This window comes from Hoplias malabaricus, chromosome 4 (genome assembly GCF_029633855.1).
Source record: "Hoplias malabaricus isolate fHopMal1 chromosome 4, fHopMal1.hap1, whole genome shotgun sequence".
In the NCBI taxonomy this organism is placed as follows: domain Eukaryota; kingdom Metazoa; phylum Chordata; class Actinopteri; order Characiformes; family Erythrinidae; genus Hoplias; species Hoplias malabaricus.
The window spans coordinates 2327140-2341214 of record NC_089803.1 but is presented as its reverse complement, the minus strand read 5'-3'; the positions used below and the strand labels follow the sequence as shown (position 1 = coordinate 2341214).

At 41.7% G+C, this 14075-nt stretch overlaps 2 protein-coding genes across 2 annotated transcripts in view; one reads left to right on the top strand and one right to left on the bottom strand.

The window, feature by feature from the left end:
* LOC136694205 (zinc finger protein 420-like) overlaps window positions 1-14075 on the top strand; it is a 190093-nt gene that overhangs the window by 126346 nt on the left and 49672 nt on the right. The gene's annotated exons all lie outside the window — the stretch shown is intronic.
* Window positions 6689-10287, bottom strand: LOC136694268 (zinc finger protein 850-like). Its single transcript, XM_066667684.1, has 2 exons — window positions 9374-10287; window positions 6689-8150 (listed from the first exon to the last, which is right to left on the bottom strand). The coding sequence occupies exons 1-2, from the start codon at window positions 10197-10199 to the stop codon at window positions 6820-6822; spliced, it is 2157 nt and encodes a 718-aa protein (XP_066523781.1). The 5' UTR covers window positions 10200-10287; the 3' UTR covers window positions 6689-6819.

Here is a 14075-nt window from a genome sequence, read left to right as displayed (position 1 = left end):
AAACAGAGGAAGACTAATTCCCTCTTGTAGTTAAAGTGCGTGATTGCAGGGAAATCACTTCATAACTAGCGTGTATTGAAGTGTGTCCTCCCGTGCTCCCCTTGTGGTCAAGTGTGGTGCTACCCTTGACGTTTGATTCCCGTACACCCTCTAGTGGTTGGGAGGTTGTCCGCCAGGCAACCTTAAGTGTTTAGCAGCCCTCTGATGCTTAAAAACTGTTATTCCGAATGAAATTCTTTTAACGTACCTTAGTGTTGAAATCTTTGTTCCCATTTTAGATTTTAATTTTGATAACGCCTTCTAGTATTAAAACTTCGCACTACAGTGGAAATTCCCATTTGTGTTACATTGTGTCTGCTCGTGCCATACTTAATAGAATTCCCACCAGCGCCGACTGGTGTTCATTGCTGCTATTGATTTATAAACTTGCTTGTCGCCCTCTGGTGCCCCGGTCTGGTATTACAATTTAAGTTCAACTCTAATACGGAAGCTTGCTGTTGCCATTCAGATTTACTTTCAGTACCCTTTAGTGGAGAAACTTGTTATCGCAATTGAAATTGTTTGACCAGTTCCCACTAACTAGATCTGGTATTACAGTTCTAGTGGCTGTCTCTAAGCTCTGCATATCTGAATAACAACGATTAAAGGCTTGGAAACATAGTAAGCTGATACAGCTATAGTAAACAATGTGCAGTAATTAGAGATTGACATTTTAACTTGATACCAGGTCGTAAACGCAGTTAAAAGGGAAAGTCTTTTTCTATTTTTGTTATTTTTAATAATTCTTTAATTTGGAAAATTCTTTTGCTTTCATAATTCTTTAATTGGAAATTTTTATTTAGTTTAATGAATTTTATTTAAAAAAATTTTTTTTATTCTTTAATCCAAATTTTTGACAATTCTTTAATAATTTTTTTTCCCCACTCACTTGCGTATAGCAACCCTCACTCCACACTCTACTACTAATAGACTTCCTTTAGAGATTCACAAGTGAACTGCAACACCATACAGACTAGCAGTTCTTCTTAGAGTACAGGTGAATTTTAGTTCGGTTTAGTTTAAAAAGGATTAACGGAATTAATCCTAATTAAATAGAATTAAGGTACCGTATTTTCCGCACTATAAGGCGCACCTTCATTGAATGACCTATTTTAAAACTTTGTCCATATATAAGGCGCACCGGATTATAAGGCGCACCTTAATTGAAAGACCTATTTTAAAACTTTGTCCATATATAAGGCGCACCGGATTATAAGGCGCATACAATAGACGCTACAGTAGAGGCTGGGGGTTACGTTATGCATCAATTAGATGGAGCTGCGCTAAAGGGAATGTCAACAAAACAGTCAGATAGGTCATCCATCCATCCATCCATCCATTATCTGTAACCGCTTATCCAATTTAGGGTCGCGGGGGGTCCAGAGCCTACCTGGAATCATCGGGCGCAAGGCGGGAATACACCCTGGAGGGGACGCCAGTCCTTCACAGGGTAACACAGACACACACACATTCACTCACACACTCACACCTACGGACACTTTCGAGTCACCAATCCACCTGCAACGTGTGTTTTTGGACTGTGGGAGGAAACCGGAGCACCCGGAGGAAACCCACGCGGACACGGGGAGAACACACCAACTCCTCACAGACAGTCACCCGGAGCTGGAATCGAACCCACAACCTCCAGGCCCCTGGAGCTGTGTGACTGCGACACTACCTGCTGCGCCACCGTGCCGCCCGCAGATAGGTCAGTTCAACTTTATTAATAGATTACAACCCAGCGTAGTTTAAGGTAAAACATGTAGTGTCTCGCTTTATTCCCTCGGAAACTCTGTTTAGTCTTCTTTACTTGGCGTAGGTCATCTTGTTGCTTCCTCCACTTTCGCACCATTGATTCGTTAATGTTAAATTCTCTTGCTGCTGCTCTATTCCCGTGTTCTTCTGCATGACTTGTCGCCTTGAGTTTAAACTCTGCATCATATGCGTGTCTCTTAATAGGAGCCATTTTGGGGTCTTTACATAAAAAACAAATGGAAATGAAATATATATACTGGTATATATCCAGCATGCACCGTGTGCGGAAGAAAATGAAGTAGGCGGCTGCTTACCGTAGTTGCGAGACCTGTTGTGGCTCAATATTGGTCCATATATAAGGCGCACCGGATTATAAGGCGCACTGTCGGCTTTTGAGATAATTTGAGTTTTTTAGGTGCGCCTTATAGTGCGGAAAATACGGTACACCTCGCAGTTAGACACAGCTAACATAGCAGAAGGGACTTTTCCCCCGGAAGTATATGTAGATAGCTTGTGGAACGAGGCATTTGCTGTTCTGACCAGCCTCACCAGTGATGTGATGCCCGGATTTGCAGAAACAGTGGAGAAAGCCTCACAGGTCAGTCGTGACCACATGGTGGCCGAGTGGATAGAGAACCACAACCTCAAGGGCCAGTCCCTAACTGAGGCATTAGGTCAAATAGCCATCTTCGCTGTAGTACAGCTCAGGGCCAGTGAACGTGAACTTGATGTATCAATGCGACAGCGGGCAAAGATGGAGGCAGAATTAAGTCAGCTCCAGCATGAAATGGCTGAAGGAAACACACTGCCCCTGGTAACTCCTGATGTGCCACCTAGTGCCGCTACAGAAAGACAAGACCAGCAGGAAGATAGTGAGGATCAGGAACCAAACTCAGGGACCATAACCTTTAGAGCTGCTGCAGCACCTCCTCTGGTATCAACAGGTATTTCGCCTTCCCCTGTATCTCCTGTCAGCCATCCCTCACAACGCCCTGCTAGACCCAGAGCACTGCAACCCAGTGCCTGGCCCCCTCAACCTCTACCCTCTCCCGGTCCCTCATACAAGGACCTAGACAAAATCGTGCGCAATATAACCCGCTTTGATCCCAAACCTGATGGCTCTAATGATATCTTTTCTTACCTGAAAGATATTAATTTCTACCTCCAACGGTTCCCCGGAATCACAGTAGATGACAAACTATATGTGATTAAACTGACCTCCAACCGAGACGTCAGTAACTTCATTGAACGTCAGCCAGACTATGTGAAAGCGCGATATGATGTGCTGTGCCAAGCATTGGAGGAAGAAGTCTCCAATTACCTGTCACAGACAGGACTGGCCGCTGCTTTGAACGTAAAACAGCAACGCCAGGAATCCCCTCAGCAGTATTATAACCGACTCAGACAGGCATATTTCGGACCTAGAAATGACTCCGGAATGGAGGAAGAGTTAAATTTAAATCACTATTTATCCAAAACCTCCATCCCCACACTAGTCATCAGCCAAATCAAGAAAAGAAAGAAAAATACTGGTATCAAAATAAAGAAAATCACGCCAAAGACAAGATTAAAGGCAAGGAATTTAACTCTAAGGAGTTAGAGGACATCTGCCGAAGGCTTGCAATGATTTGCAAAGAGAAAAAGAAAAAACCTGACGTTCTTTCTATCACCTCTGTGCGGTCTGACCCAGAGCCATCCTCTAACCCCAGAAATTTTAGAGAGTTATGTAGGAGAAGTAACAAGCGAAGCTCCGTCTTCTAGCGTACCGTGCAATCTCCTCGTGACCCAGGCAAGCGCTGAGGACCAAATGGTACAGGGGGGTGACTCACAAACACCCTCCAGTGCTGTCTTGGTTGTTCAGTAAGACGTCCAACAATTCATGGGACACTTAACTGAGAAAGGGGTTGCACGCAAATTCTATTTGTCCACCATTGTGGAGAGAAGGCTAGTACATGAGGCCCTGCTGGACTCTGCATCAGATGTTACCCTCATGTCTTCCGCCTTGTTCCACCAGGTTCGAGCCATTGCGCGGCGTGAAAATCGCAAGATACAGCTCCAAAGCTGTTCTCTTAAAATTCAGCCGTATTCACATGCAGGCCTCACGATCCAATCTATGACACTAATACACTTAGCCATTGAAACAATTCCCTTCCTCATCGGCAAAGATCTCCTTAATCGTTTCGAACCACTGATTGACTTCAAAAGGTCAAAAATCTGGGCACAAGTGCGTGAGTCTCTTCCTGCGCTCTAACCATCCAGTGGAACAAAAGGGTACTCACCCATTATTTCTTGGTCGTCCCTAACTTGCCACATGATGCTTACATTGGAAGTGACTTCTTGGTGCGCCTTGATGTCCACGTAGACACCCTCAATAGTGTGCTGTGGTCCTTGACTGATGTTTCAACAGAAACCTGGTCCTCAGATCCCAGCAACCTAGGCTCAGGACAAACTATTCCTGAGGTATGTCAGGTTACTAACCAAGGTTAACTTGTGGTACCTGCGAACACCGCAAACGTACCCATGCGCTTGGTCATGCGACCTGGGCAACACTTAAGCCACACGCATGCACTTTCCCAACCGTCACCTCAGTTCTTTGAACTAGGTCTCACCCTCGAAGCCACACCTTTGGTGGAAACACGAGCAAGGTCCACCTATCTGTTCGTACGAAATAAAACGACTCAACCCTTGACAATTCCTCATTCATCTCCTCTGGGTTGGTTGGTCAGTATGAAATTCCATGACTTCGAGTTGCGAATCCCGATTATAGGACCAATGCCTGAATCCCTGCTTCTTGATCATCCAGAATCAAAGGTGTTCTATACTCATCCAACACGATCTCCAATTGATCTCTTCTCTGCTCTGGACATGGGTAAAGACGCCATTTGCAGAATAGATCTCGCTGACGATGATCAAATGATGGTCATGGTTCTTTCTTTAGATTCATCCCCGGAATCCTCCTGGGAACGATCTCTTCTCCCCGAAACGGGAGAAGACACTTCAAATTCACGCAATTCAAAAGAACTATCTGACTCTGAATTTCGGATCCAAGTCGAAGAAGTTCTAAAGGAGGCAGATGCCCTCCAAAGCGAAGAAGAACGCGAGAAACTCTGTGAAGTGCTTCTTAATTACCAAAAATCTTTTGCCAAAGATTCAACGGAGTGTGGTCTCACTGACATTCATTTAGTGCACATTCCCACTCGTCCATTTCATGTTCATACTTTTTATTTCTAAAAATCCTTTTTTTGTATTGGACTTAAGTAATATTCTAATTTTCTAAGATACTGAAATTGGTGTTTTCATTAGTTGTCAGTTATAATCATCAAATTAAAAGAAATAAACACTTGAAATATCAGTCTGTGTGTAATGAATGCGTATAATATACAAGTTCCACTTTTTGAATGGAATTACTGAAATAAACTTTTCATGATATTTTAATTTTATGACCAGCACCTGTATGTGCTAATAATGATGAGTCTGCAAATTCTATGAGTTTTCCAGCATTCCAGACATGTCAAATATGCATTTAAACATAGGTAGCGCTATAGAGACAATGAGACAGGCATATCCTGAATTGTCCTAACTCCAGTAGACCTGCTTTATGATAAAACCCAGTGATATTTGTTTGGTGACGAGATCAATGAACAAATATCTGATCAGCTTCATCCAGACAACTGTCTGCATTTGGGGGCGCTATGGAGCTCCTGATCCACTCCCAAACCCATGCTCTATGAAAAGTATAATTTGTGTTGTAACAAGTAGAAGGCCTGTGTCAAATTTCATTTTCATTTTTTGACCTTTGAAAGAGTCTCAAAAATGTATGACTTCTTCCACTGTGGTATCTACAACATTATTACTTATATTTAAATCCAATTCCCTACTTTATAATTTAAAAATATTTAATTTCATGATTTTCACTAAAATGCCTTTTATTGTCAACAAAAGAGAGAATGGTGATGCTTGTGAATATCCACACAATAAATAAAAGTAACAAACAAGCAAGATGTGTCCTTGTGGCCTTTAAAAAGTAAATTTTAAAAAGACTAATTTGTCATGATATCAAAAGATAACTCCAGTGATGCTTGTGGATTAAAAAACAGTTTAATATCCTACAGAGGGCAAACTAAAAGCATAAACATAAAAATCTGAAGTCAAGCCAAAAATAAAAACAGACCCAAATGGCAAATCCAAAGAGAGAAAAATAGAAACAAGCATGCAGGAGCATGACCGAGAAACAGGGGCGACGGATATTCAGGAGATTTGGAACAGTAAAAAGATCTCAGATAAGTGGAGGTGGTCATGTGATACTGCTGAGGGTTCTGGGAATACCATCCTTCATGTTCATTTTCAGTGAGAGTCCAGAGAGTCATCAGATGATCATAGGATGGGAATCTTTAGAGTAAGATACAAATTATAATGTTTGTACTCAGGACACTGTAATATCACCTGAGTGACTCTACTATAAACATAGATACAATATGGAAACAGACCAAATTGTTATAATTCAACTGTTTTGAACTAGTTATAATAAATGCTTTTCCACAGAACACTTGTCTTGCTGCAGTGATAAGCAGGCATGCCCTTCATGGCGATCAGAAAGAGGAAAACAGTCTGTCTGGATGTGTGCTGAGGTCCTGGTAGCACAGCCCCGTGACTCCTGTGCACCGTGAGACTAATAGCTCCACCAACACTGCTCTTTCCCCTTCCAAGAGTTTCCAATTAGCCCCAGAAATAGGGAGGAATGGTGATGACGGGGGGGGGGCAGACGGAGAGAAGAAGATCAATAGGGAGTTGTATTGTCTCTATTTAGAGCACAGTGAAACACAATAATGACAGTGTGAATGAGAGGGTAAATAGGACCTGTAATAATTCATTCTGAGGTCACATACTGAAAATAAAGATAAAAGTTCCATTAACAGTCCGTGGCATCTGGTATCACACAGTTCAATCACATGTCTCCAAATTCCCAAGCACTACACAATTCAGCTTTAAGGATATTTTTACATTGAATTTGACCCAATACAATAATTAAATCCCAATCTCTGAAGGTAATCCCTCACTCGGTGCAAACCTTTCTGCTTCTGGGTGAACACAGTGATGTCTCTGGACAGAGCTCTGATGACTAAAACTTTTCCCACACTCTGAACAGTGATACGGTTTCTCTCCTGTGTGAATGCGCTGGTGTGTTTGGAGATTACCCTGTTGAGTAAAACTCTTCCCACACTCTGAACAGTGAAACGGTTTCTCTCCTGTGTGAATGCGCTGGTGTGTTTTGAGACCAAGATGGTGAGTAAAACTCTTCCCACACTCTGAACAGTGATACGGTTTCTCTCCTGTGTGAATGCGCTGATGTGTTTGGAGATTACCATGTTGAGTAAAACTCTTCCCACAGTCTGAACAGTGATACGGCTTCTCTCCTGTGTGAATGCGCTGGTGTGTTTTGAGACTAAGCTGGTGAGTAAAACTCTTCCCACACTCTGAACAGTGATACGGTTTCTCTCCTGTGTGAATGCGCTGGTGTCTTTGTAGATTACTATGTACAGTAAAACTCTTCCCACACTCTGAACAGTGATACGGTTTCTCTCCTGTGTGAATGTGCTGGTGTGTTTTGAGACTAAGCTGGTGAGTAAAACTCTTCCCACACTCTGAACAGTGATACGGTTTCTCTCCTGTGTGAATGCGCTGGTGTCTTTGGAGATGACCCTGTACAGTAAAACTCTTCCCACACTCTGAACAGTGATACGGTTTCTCTCCTGTGTGAATGCGCTGGTGTGTTTGGAGATGACCCTGTTCAGTAAAACTCTTCCCACACTCTGAACAGTGATACGGTTTCTCTCCTGTGTGAATGCGCTGGTGTGTTTGGAGATGACCCTGTTCAGTAAAACTCTTCCCACACTCTGAACAGTGATACGGTTTCTCTCCTGTGTGAATGCGCTGGTGTCTTTGGAGATGACCCTGTACAGTAAAACTCTTCCCACACTCTGAACAATGATAAGGTTTCTCTCCCATGTGAATGCGCTGGTGTGTTTTGAGACTAAGCTGGTGAGTAAAAGTCTTCCCACACTCTGAACAGTTGTACGGTTTCTCTCCTGTGTGAATGCGCTGGTGTGTTTTGAGACTAAGCTGGTGAGTAAAACTCTTCCCACACTCTGAACAGTGATACTGTTTCTCTCCTGTGTGAATGCGCTGGTGTATTTGGAGATTACCCTGTTGAGTAAAACTCTTCCCACACTCTGAACAGTGATACGGTTTCTCTCCTGTGTGAATGCGCTGGTGTTTTTTTAGACTAAACTGTTGAGTAAAACTCTTCCCACACTCTGAACAGTGATACGGTTTCTCTCCTGTGTGAATGCGCTGGTGTATTTGAAGATTGCCCTGTTCAGTAAATCTCTTCCCACACTCTCCACAGTCATAAGTTTTCCGTTTGTTTTCACTTGTCTGAGATTTCCTGTTGGATGTGTGAGTGTGGGGATTATCCAAGGATGTTTCCTGAGAACTTCTGTCCTCCATATCCTCACATTTAATCCCTCCTGATCTCAACATTGTGTTATATTCCCCTTGGAAATGTTTCTTGATGCACCTGTGGAAAAACTCTGGAACTTTCTTGAACAGGAGCCAGAGAATGTATCCAAAGAGATGGTCTTCAGTCCTGGAAGACAATAAAGAAACAAAGATAAATTAGTTAAATTCACTCTCCCTTGGCTCTATATTGGTGACCAATAGTCAGTTCCACCTTAAGTACTGCTACTGAAACAGCAAAAAATAAGTCAGTGTTGACAACTCATGGTGCAGGAATAGAGCAACAGCTAGGGCTGGGCAATATAAGCACAAATCAATATCACGATTAATTGTACATTTTGCCACAATTACGATTAATGAACAATGACTTTGTTTTTGTATTTTTGACCCTCATAGTTCAGTGATGAAGCTTGTGCTGTAAACCTGGCACTAAACACACTCAAGACAAAGGAGATCATCATAGACTTCAGAGAGGCTAGAAACCAAGCTCACGCCCCCATTTACATCAACGGAACTGCAGTGGATCAGGTGTTCAGTTTCAAGTTCCTTGGTCTCCACATCTCCAGTGATCTCATCTGGTCCTTGCACTCCTCCGTCCTCATCAAAAAGGCGTAGCAGCGCCTCCATTTTCTTCTGAGTCTGAAGAAAGCTCACTTGTCTCCCAGGATACTGGTGAACTTTTACTGCTGTACCATCGAGAGCATACTTACCAACTGCATCTCTGTATGGTACGGCAGTTGCAGGCCACAAAGCTTTCCAGCGGGTGGTAAAAACAGCACACCGCAACATAGGCACAGAATTACCTACTATCAAGGACATCTACCGCAAACGCTGCCTGGGCAGGGCAAGAAATATCGTCAAGGACGTCACCCACCCAAATCATGAACTTTTCAGCCTTTTCACACAGTTCAATCACATGTCTCCAAATTCCCAAGCACTACACAATTCAGCTTTAAGGATATTTTTACATTGAATTTGACCCAATACAATAATTAAATCCCAATCTCTGAAGGTAATCCCTCACTCGGTGCAAACCTTTCTGCTTCTGGGTGAACACAGTGATGTCTCTGGACAGAGCTCTGATGACTAAAACTTTTCCCACACTCTGAACAGTGATACGGTTTCTCTCCTGTGTGAATGCGCTGGTGTGTTTGGAGATTACCCTGTTGAGTAAAACTCTTCCCACACTCTGAACAGTGAAACGGTTTCTCTCCTGTGTGAATGCGCTGGTGTGTTTTGAGACCAAGATGGTGAGTAAAACTCTTCCCACACTCTGAACAGTGATACGGTTTCTCTCCTGTGTGAATGCGCTGATGTGTTTGGAGATTACCATGTTGAGTAAAACTCTTCCCACAGTCTGAACAGTGATACGGCTTCTCTCCTGTGTGAATGCGCTGGTGTGTTTTGAGACTAAGCTGGTGAGTAAAACTCTTCCCACACTCTGAACAGTGATACGGTTTCTCTCCTGTGTGAATGCGCTGGTGTCTTTGTAGATTACTATGTACAGTAAAACTCTTCCCACACTCTGAACAGTGATACGGTTTCTCTCCTGTGTGAATGTGCTGGTGTGTTTTGAGACTAAGCTGGTGAGTAAAACTCTTCCCACACTCTGAACAGTGATACGGTTTCTCTCCTGTGTGAATGCGCTGGTGTCTTTGGAGATGACCCTGTACAGTAAAACTCTTCCCACACTCTGAACAGTGATACGGTTTCTCTCCTGTGTGAATGCGCTGGTGTGTTTGGAGATGACCCTGTTCAGTAAAACTCTTCCCACACTCTGAACAGTGATACGGTTTCTCTCCTGTGTGAATGCGCTGGTGTCTTTGGAGATGACCCTGTACAGTAAAACTCTTCCCACACTCTGAACAATGATAAGGTTTCTCTCCCATGTGAATGCGCTGGTGTGTTTTGAGACTAAGCTGGTGAGTAAAAGTCTTCCCACACTCTGAACAGTTGTACGGTTTCTCTCCTGTGTGAATGCGCTGGTGTGTTTTGAGACTAAGCTGGTGAGTAAAACTCTTCCCACACTCTGAACAGTGATACTGTTTCTCTCCTGTGTGAATGCGCTGGTGTATTTGGAGATTACCCTGTTGAGTAAAACTCTTCCCACACTCTGAACAGTGATACGGTTTCTCTCCTGTGTGAATGCGCTGGTGTATTTGGAGATTACCCTGTTGAGTAAAACTCTTCCCACACTCTGAACAGTGATACGGTTTCTCTCCTGTGTGAATGCGCTGGTGTATTTGAAGATTGCCCTGTTCAGTAAATCTCTTCCCACACCTTAAGTACTGCTACTGAAACAGCAAAAAATAAGTCAGTGTTGACAACTCATGGTGCAGGAATAGAGCAACAGCTAGGGCTGGGCAATATAAGCACAAATCAATATCACGATTAACTGTACATTTTGCCACAATTACGATTAATGAACAATGACTTTGTTTTTGTATTTTTGACCCTCATAGTTCAGTGATGAAGCTTGTGCTGTAAACCTGGCACTAAACACACTCAAGACAAAGGAGATCATCATAGACTTCAGAGAGGCTAGAAACCAAGCTCACGCCCCCATTTACATCAACGGAACTGCAGTGGATCAGGTGTTCAGTTTCAAGTTCCTTGGTCTCCACATCTCCAGTGATCTCATCTGGTCCTTGCACTCCTCCGTCCTCATCAAAAAGGCGTAGCAGCGCCTCCATTTTCTTCTGAGTCTGAAGAAAGCTCACTTGTCTCCCAGGATACTGGTGAACTTTTACTGCTGTACCATCGAGAGCATACTTACCAACTGCATCTCTGTATGGTACGGCAGTTGCAGGCCACAAAGCTTTCCAGCGGGTGGTAAAAACAGCACACCGCAACATAGGCACAGAATTACCTACTATCAAGGACATCTACCGCAAACGCTGCCTGGGCAGGGCAAGAAATATCGTCAAGGACGTCACCCACCCAAATCATGAACTTTTCAGCCTTTTACCATCTGGCAGACGTTACAGGAGCCTCCGTTCCCGCACTAGCAGGCTTCGTAAAAGTTTTTTTCCTGAGGCTTGATGAACAATATTCATTCATTCATTCATTATCTGTAACCGCTTATCCAATTCAGGGTCGCGGTGGGTCCAGAGCCTACCTGGAATCATTGGGCGCAAGGTGGGAATACACCCTGGAGGGGGCGCCAGTCCTTCACAGGGCAACACACACACATTCACTCACACCTACGGACACTTTTGAGTCACCAATCCACCTACCAACATGTGTTTTTGGACTGTAGGAGGAAACCGGAGCACCCAGAGAACACACCTACTACTCACAGACAGTCACCCGGAGTGGGAATCGAACCCACAACCTCCAGGCCCCTGAAGCTGTGTGACTGTGACACTACCTGAACACGATTCAGACACCTTAAACAAACATTGCACAATCATTTCACTGCACCTTCTGTAATGATGCATTTCATTCATCCTTCAGTACATAATGCATCATCTACACAATGTTACTTTGTTTACATGTTTTATATTTCAATATGTATATATGGTTACAACTTCCATAATCACAATGTCATGTATACTTATACATAATCCTGTAAATTTCGTATCTCACTTCAACGTGTTTATACTATGTATATATGTCATACACAACTGCACTTCATGTAAATAATGTTATATATTGCACTTCTGGCTAGATTCTAACTACATTTAATTGGCCCTGTACTTGTACTCTGCACAATGACAATAAAGTTGAATCTAATCTAATCTAAATATGCTCCAGTATTAAATATGGGAATTTTTTGTGTTACTGGGAGCTTGTTTACATTTAACTTCTTTTTGTTCAGTGTTGTCTTAATTTAGGTTGCGTCCATATAGCAGATAGGGGCAGAATCATATGACTACAGCCTGGTAGTGTACTTTGAAGGTAGAGTAAATGAACACACAGGGGGGACATAGCAGAATAAAAATAATCAATATAGACAAAATTATGTCAGTTAGAAATTCTGAATGTGAATTTCAATTTATTGCCCAGGTATATTATCTTCAGTAAAACAAGGTATAAACGGGATGTAAATATCTTAAAGACGTTTATCTTCAGTAAAACATGGTATAAACGGGGTGCAAATATCTTAAACACATTTACCTTCAGTGAAAACAGGTCTTGATTTCTCTCCAACACACAACTGGAGTCAAGCCAGCCTCCACTTAGAAAAGCATGGTCAAACTAGCCCCCCCGCTTAGTTTTGGTGAACTGCGTATTCTGAACATTACGGTAAGAGCGTGTAGCGGAACGAATGTCAAGATAAAAGCCAAAAGTCACTGACAGGAGATGTATGTTATAGATAAATACATTTCTACACAAATAATAAATGACTAAAAAAAAATATTTGCTATTTTTTGGATAAAATGAAGATATCAGCACATGTCACTTCAAAATAAAGGATCTTTAAATGTTTATATTTCTGTCATTTTACTCTAATTGGTAAGAGAAATCCTCCATCTTGCACACACCATTTCCACTTCCTAATGAGAGTACAACACCTGATTATGTCACTCACTTAATATGAAATCATTCTGATGTGTCATTTCAAAATATGGGCCCTTTGAATGGTCCCATTTCTGTAAAATTGATTCCAAATTGAGATCATTATTGAAATAAAACCATTAGTTTGCACAGAACAGTTTCACGTCATGATGATAGTAATGACTATCATCATAGTATGATGATAGTAGTTAAATTGTTCTATGCAAACTAATGGTTTCCTTTTAATAATGATCTAAATTTGGAATTAAAGTTACAGAGGTGGGACAACACAAAGGGCCTTTATTTTGAAATGACACATCAGAATGACTTGATGTTAAGTGAATGACATAATCAGGTGTTGTATTATCATCATGAAGTGAAATTGTTCTGTGCAAACGAATAGTTTCCATTTAATAATTATATAGATTTGGAATTAAAGTTACAAAAATGGGACAACACAGTGCCTTTATTTTGAAATGACATCAGAATGACTTGATGTTAGGTGAGTAACATAATCAGGTGTTGTACTATCATCATGATGTAAAATTGTTCTGTGAAAACTAATGGTTCACTTTTAATAATGATCTCAATTTGAAATTAAATTTACAGAGATAGGACAACACAAAGGACCTTTATCAAGTCAGTCTGATGTGTCATTTCAAAATATACAGTGAGTGACATAATCAGGTGTTGTACTATGATTATGAAGTGAAATTGTTCTGTGCAAACTAAAGGTTTCTTTTTAATAATTATATAAATTTGGAAATAAATTTACAGAAACGGGACCATTCAAAGGGCCTTTATTTTGAAATGACACAGAATGACTTGATATTCAGTGAGTGACATAAGCAGGTGTTGTACTATGATTATGAAGTGAAATTGTTCTGTGCAAACTAAAGGTATCCTTTTAATAATTATATAAATTTGGAAATAAATTTACAGAAAAGGGACCATTCAAAGGGCCTTTATTTTGAAATGGCACATCAGAGTGACTTGAGTGTCATGTCTTGAAATCTTCAATCCGTTTATTATTTGTTTAGAAAATTATTTATTACATAGATTTCATGTCAGTGACTTTTTTCTTTTATTTCGAAATTCGTTCCTCTACACACTCTTACCGTAATGTTCAGAATACGCAGTTCCACCAAAACTAAGTGGAGGCTAGTTTGACCAAGCTTTTCTAAGTGGAGGCTGGCTTGACTCCAGTGTATAACCGGGGTGTAAACATCTTAAACACGTTTATCTTCAGTAAAACACGGTATAAA

Excerpts from the sequence above, each read along its gene's own strand:
- LOC136694268 (XM_066667684.1), bottom strand. The coding sequence starts at position 10,199 with ATGGGAGAGAAACCTTATCATTGTTCAGAGTGTGGGAAGAGTTTTACT. Across the intron at positions 8,151-9,373 it reads TCAGAGCTCTGTCCAGAGAC|ACCAGCGCATTCACACAGGA; the intron begins ATCACTGTGTTC and ends ATCTTCAAATAC.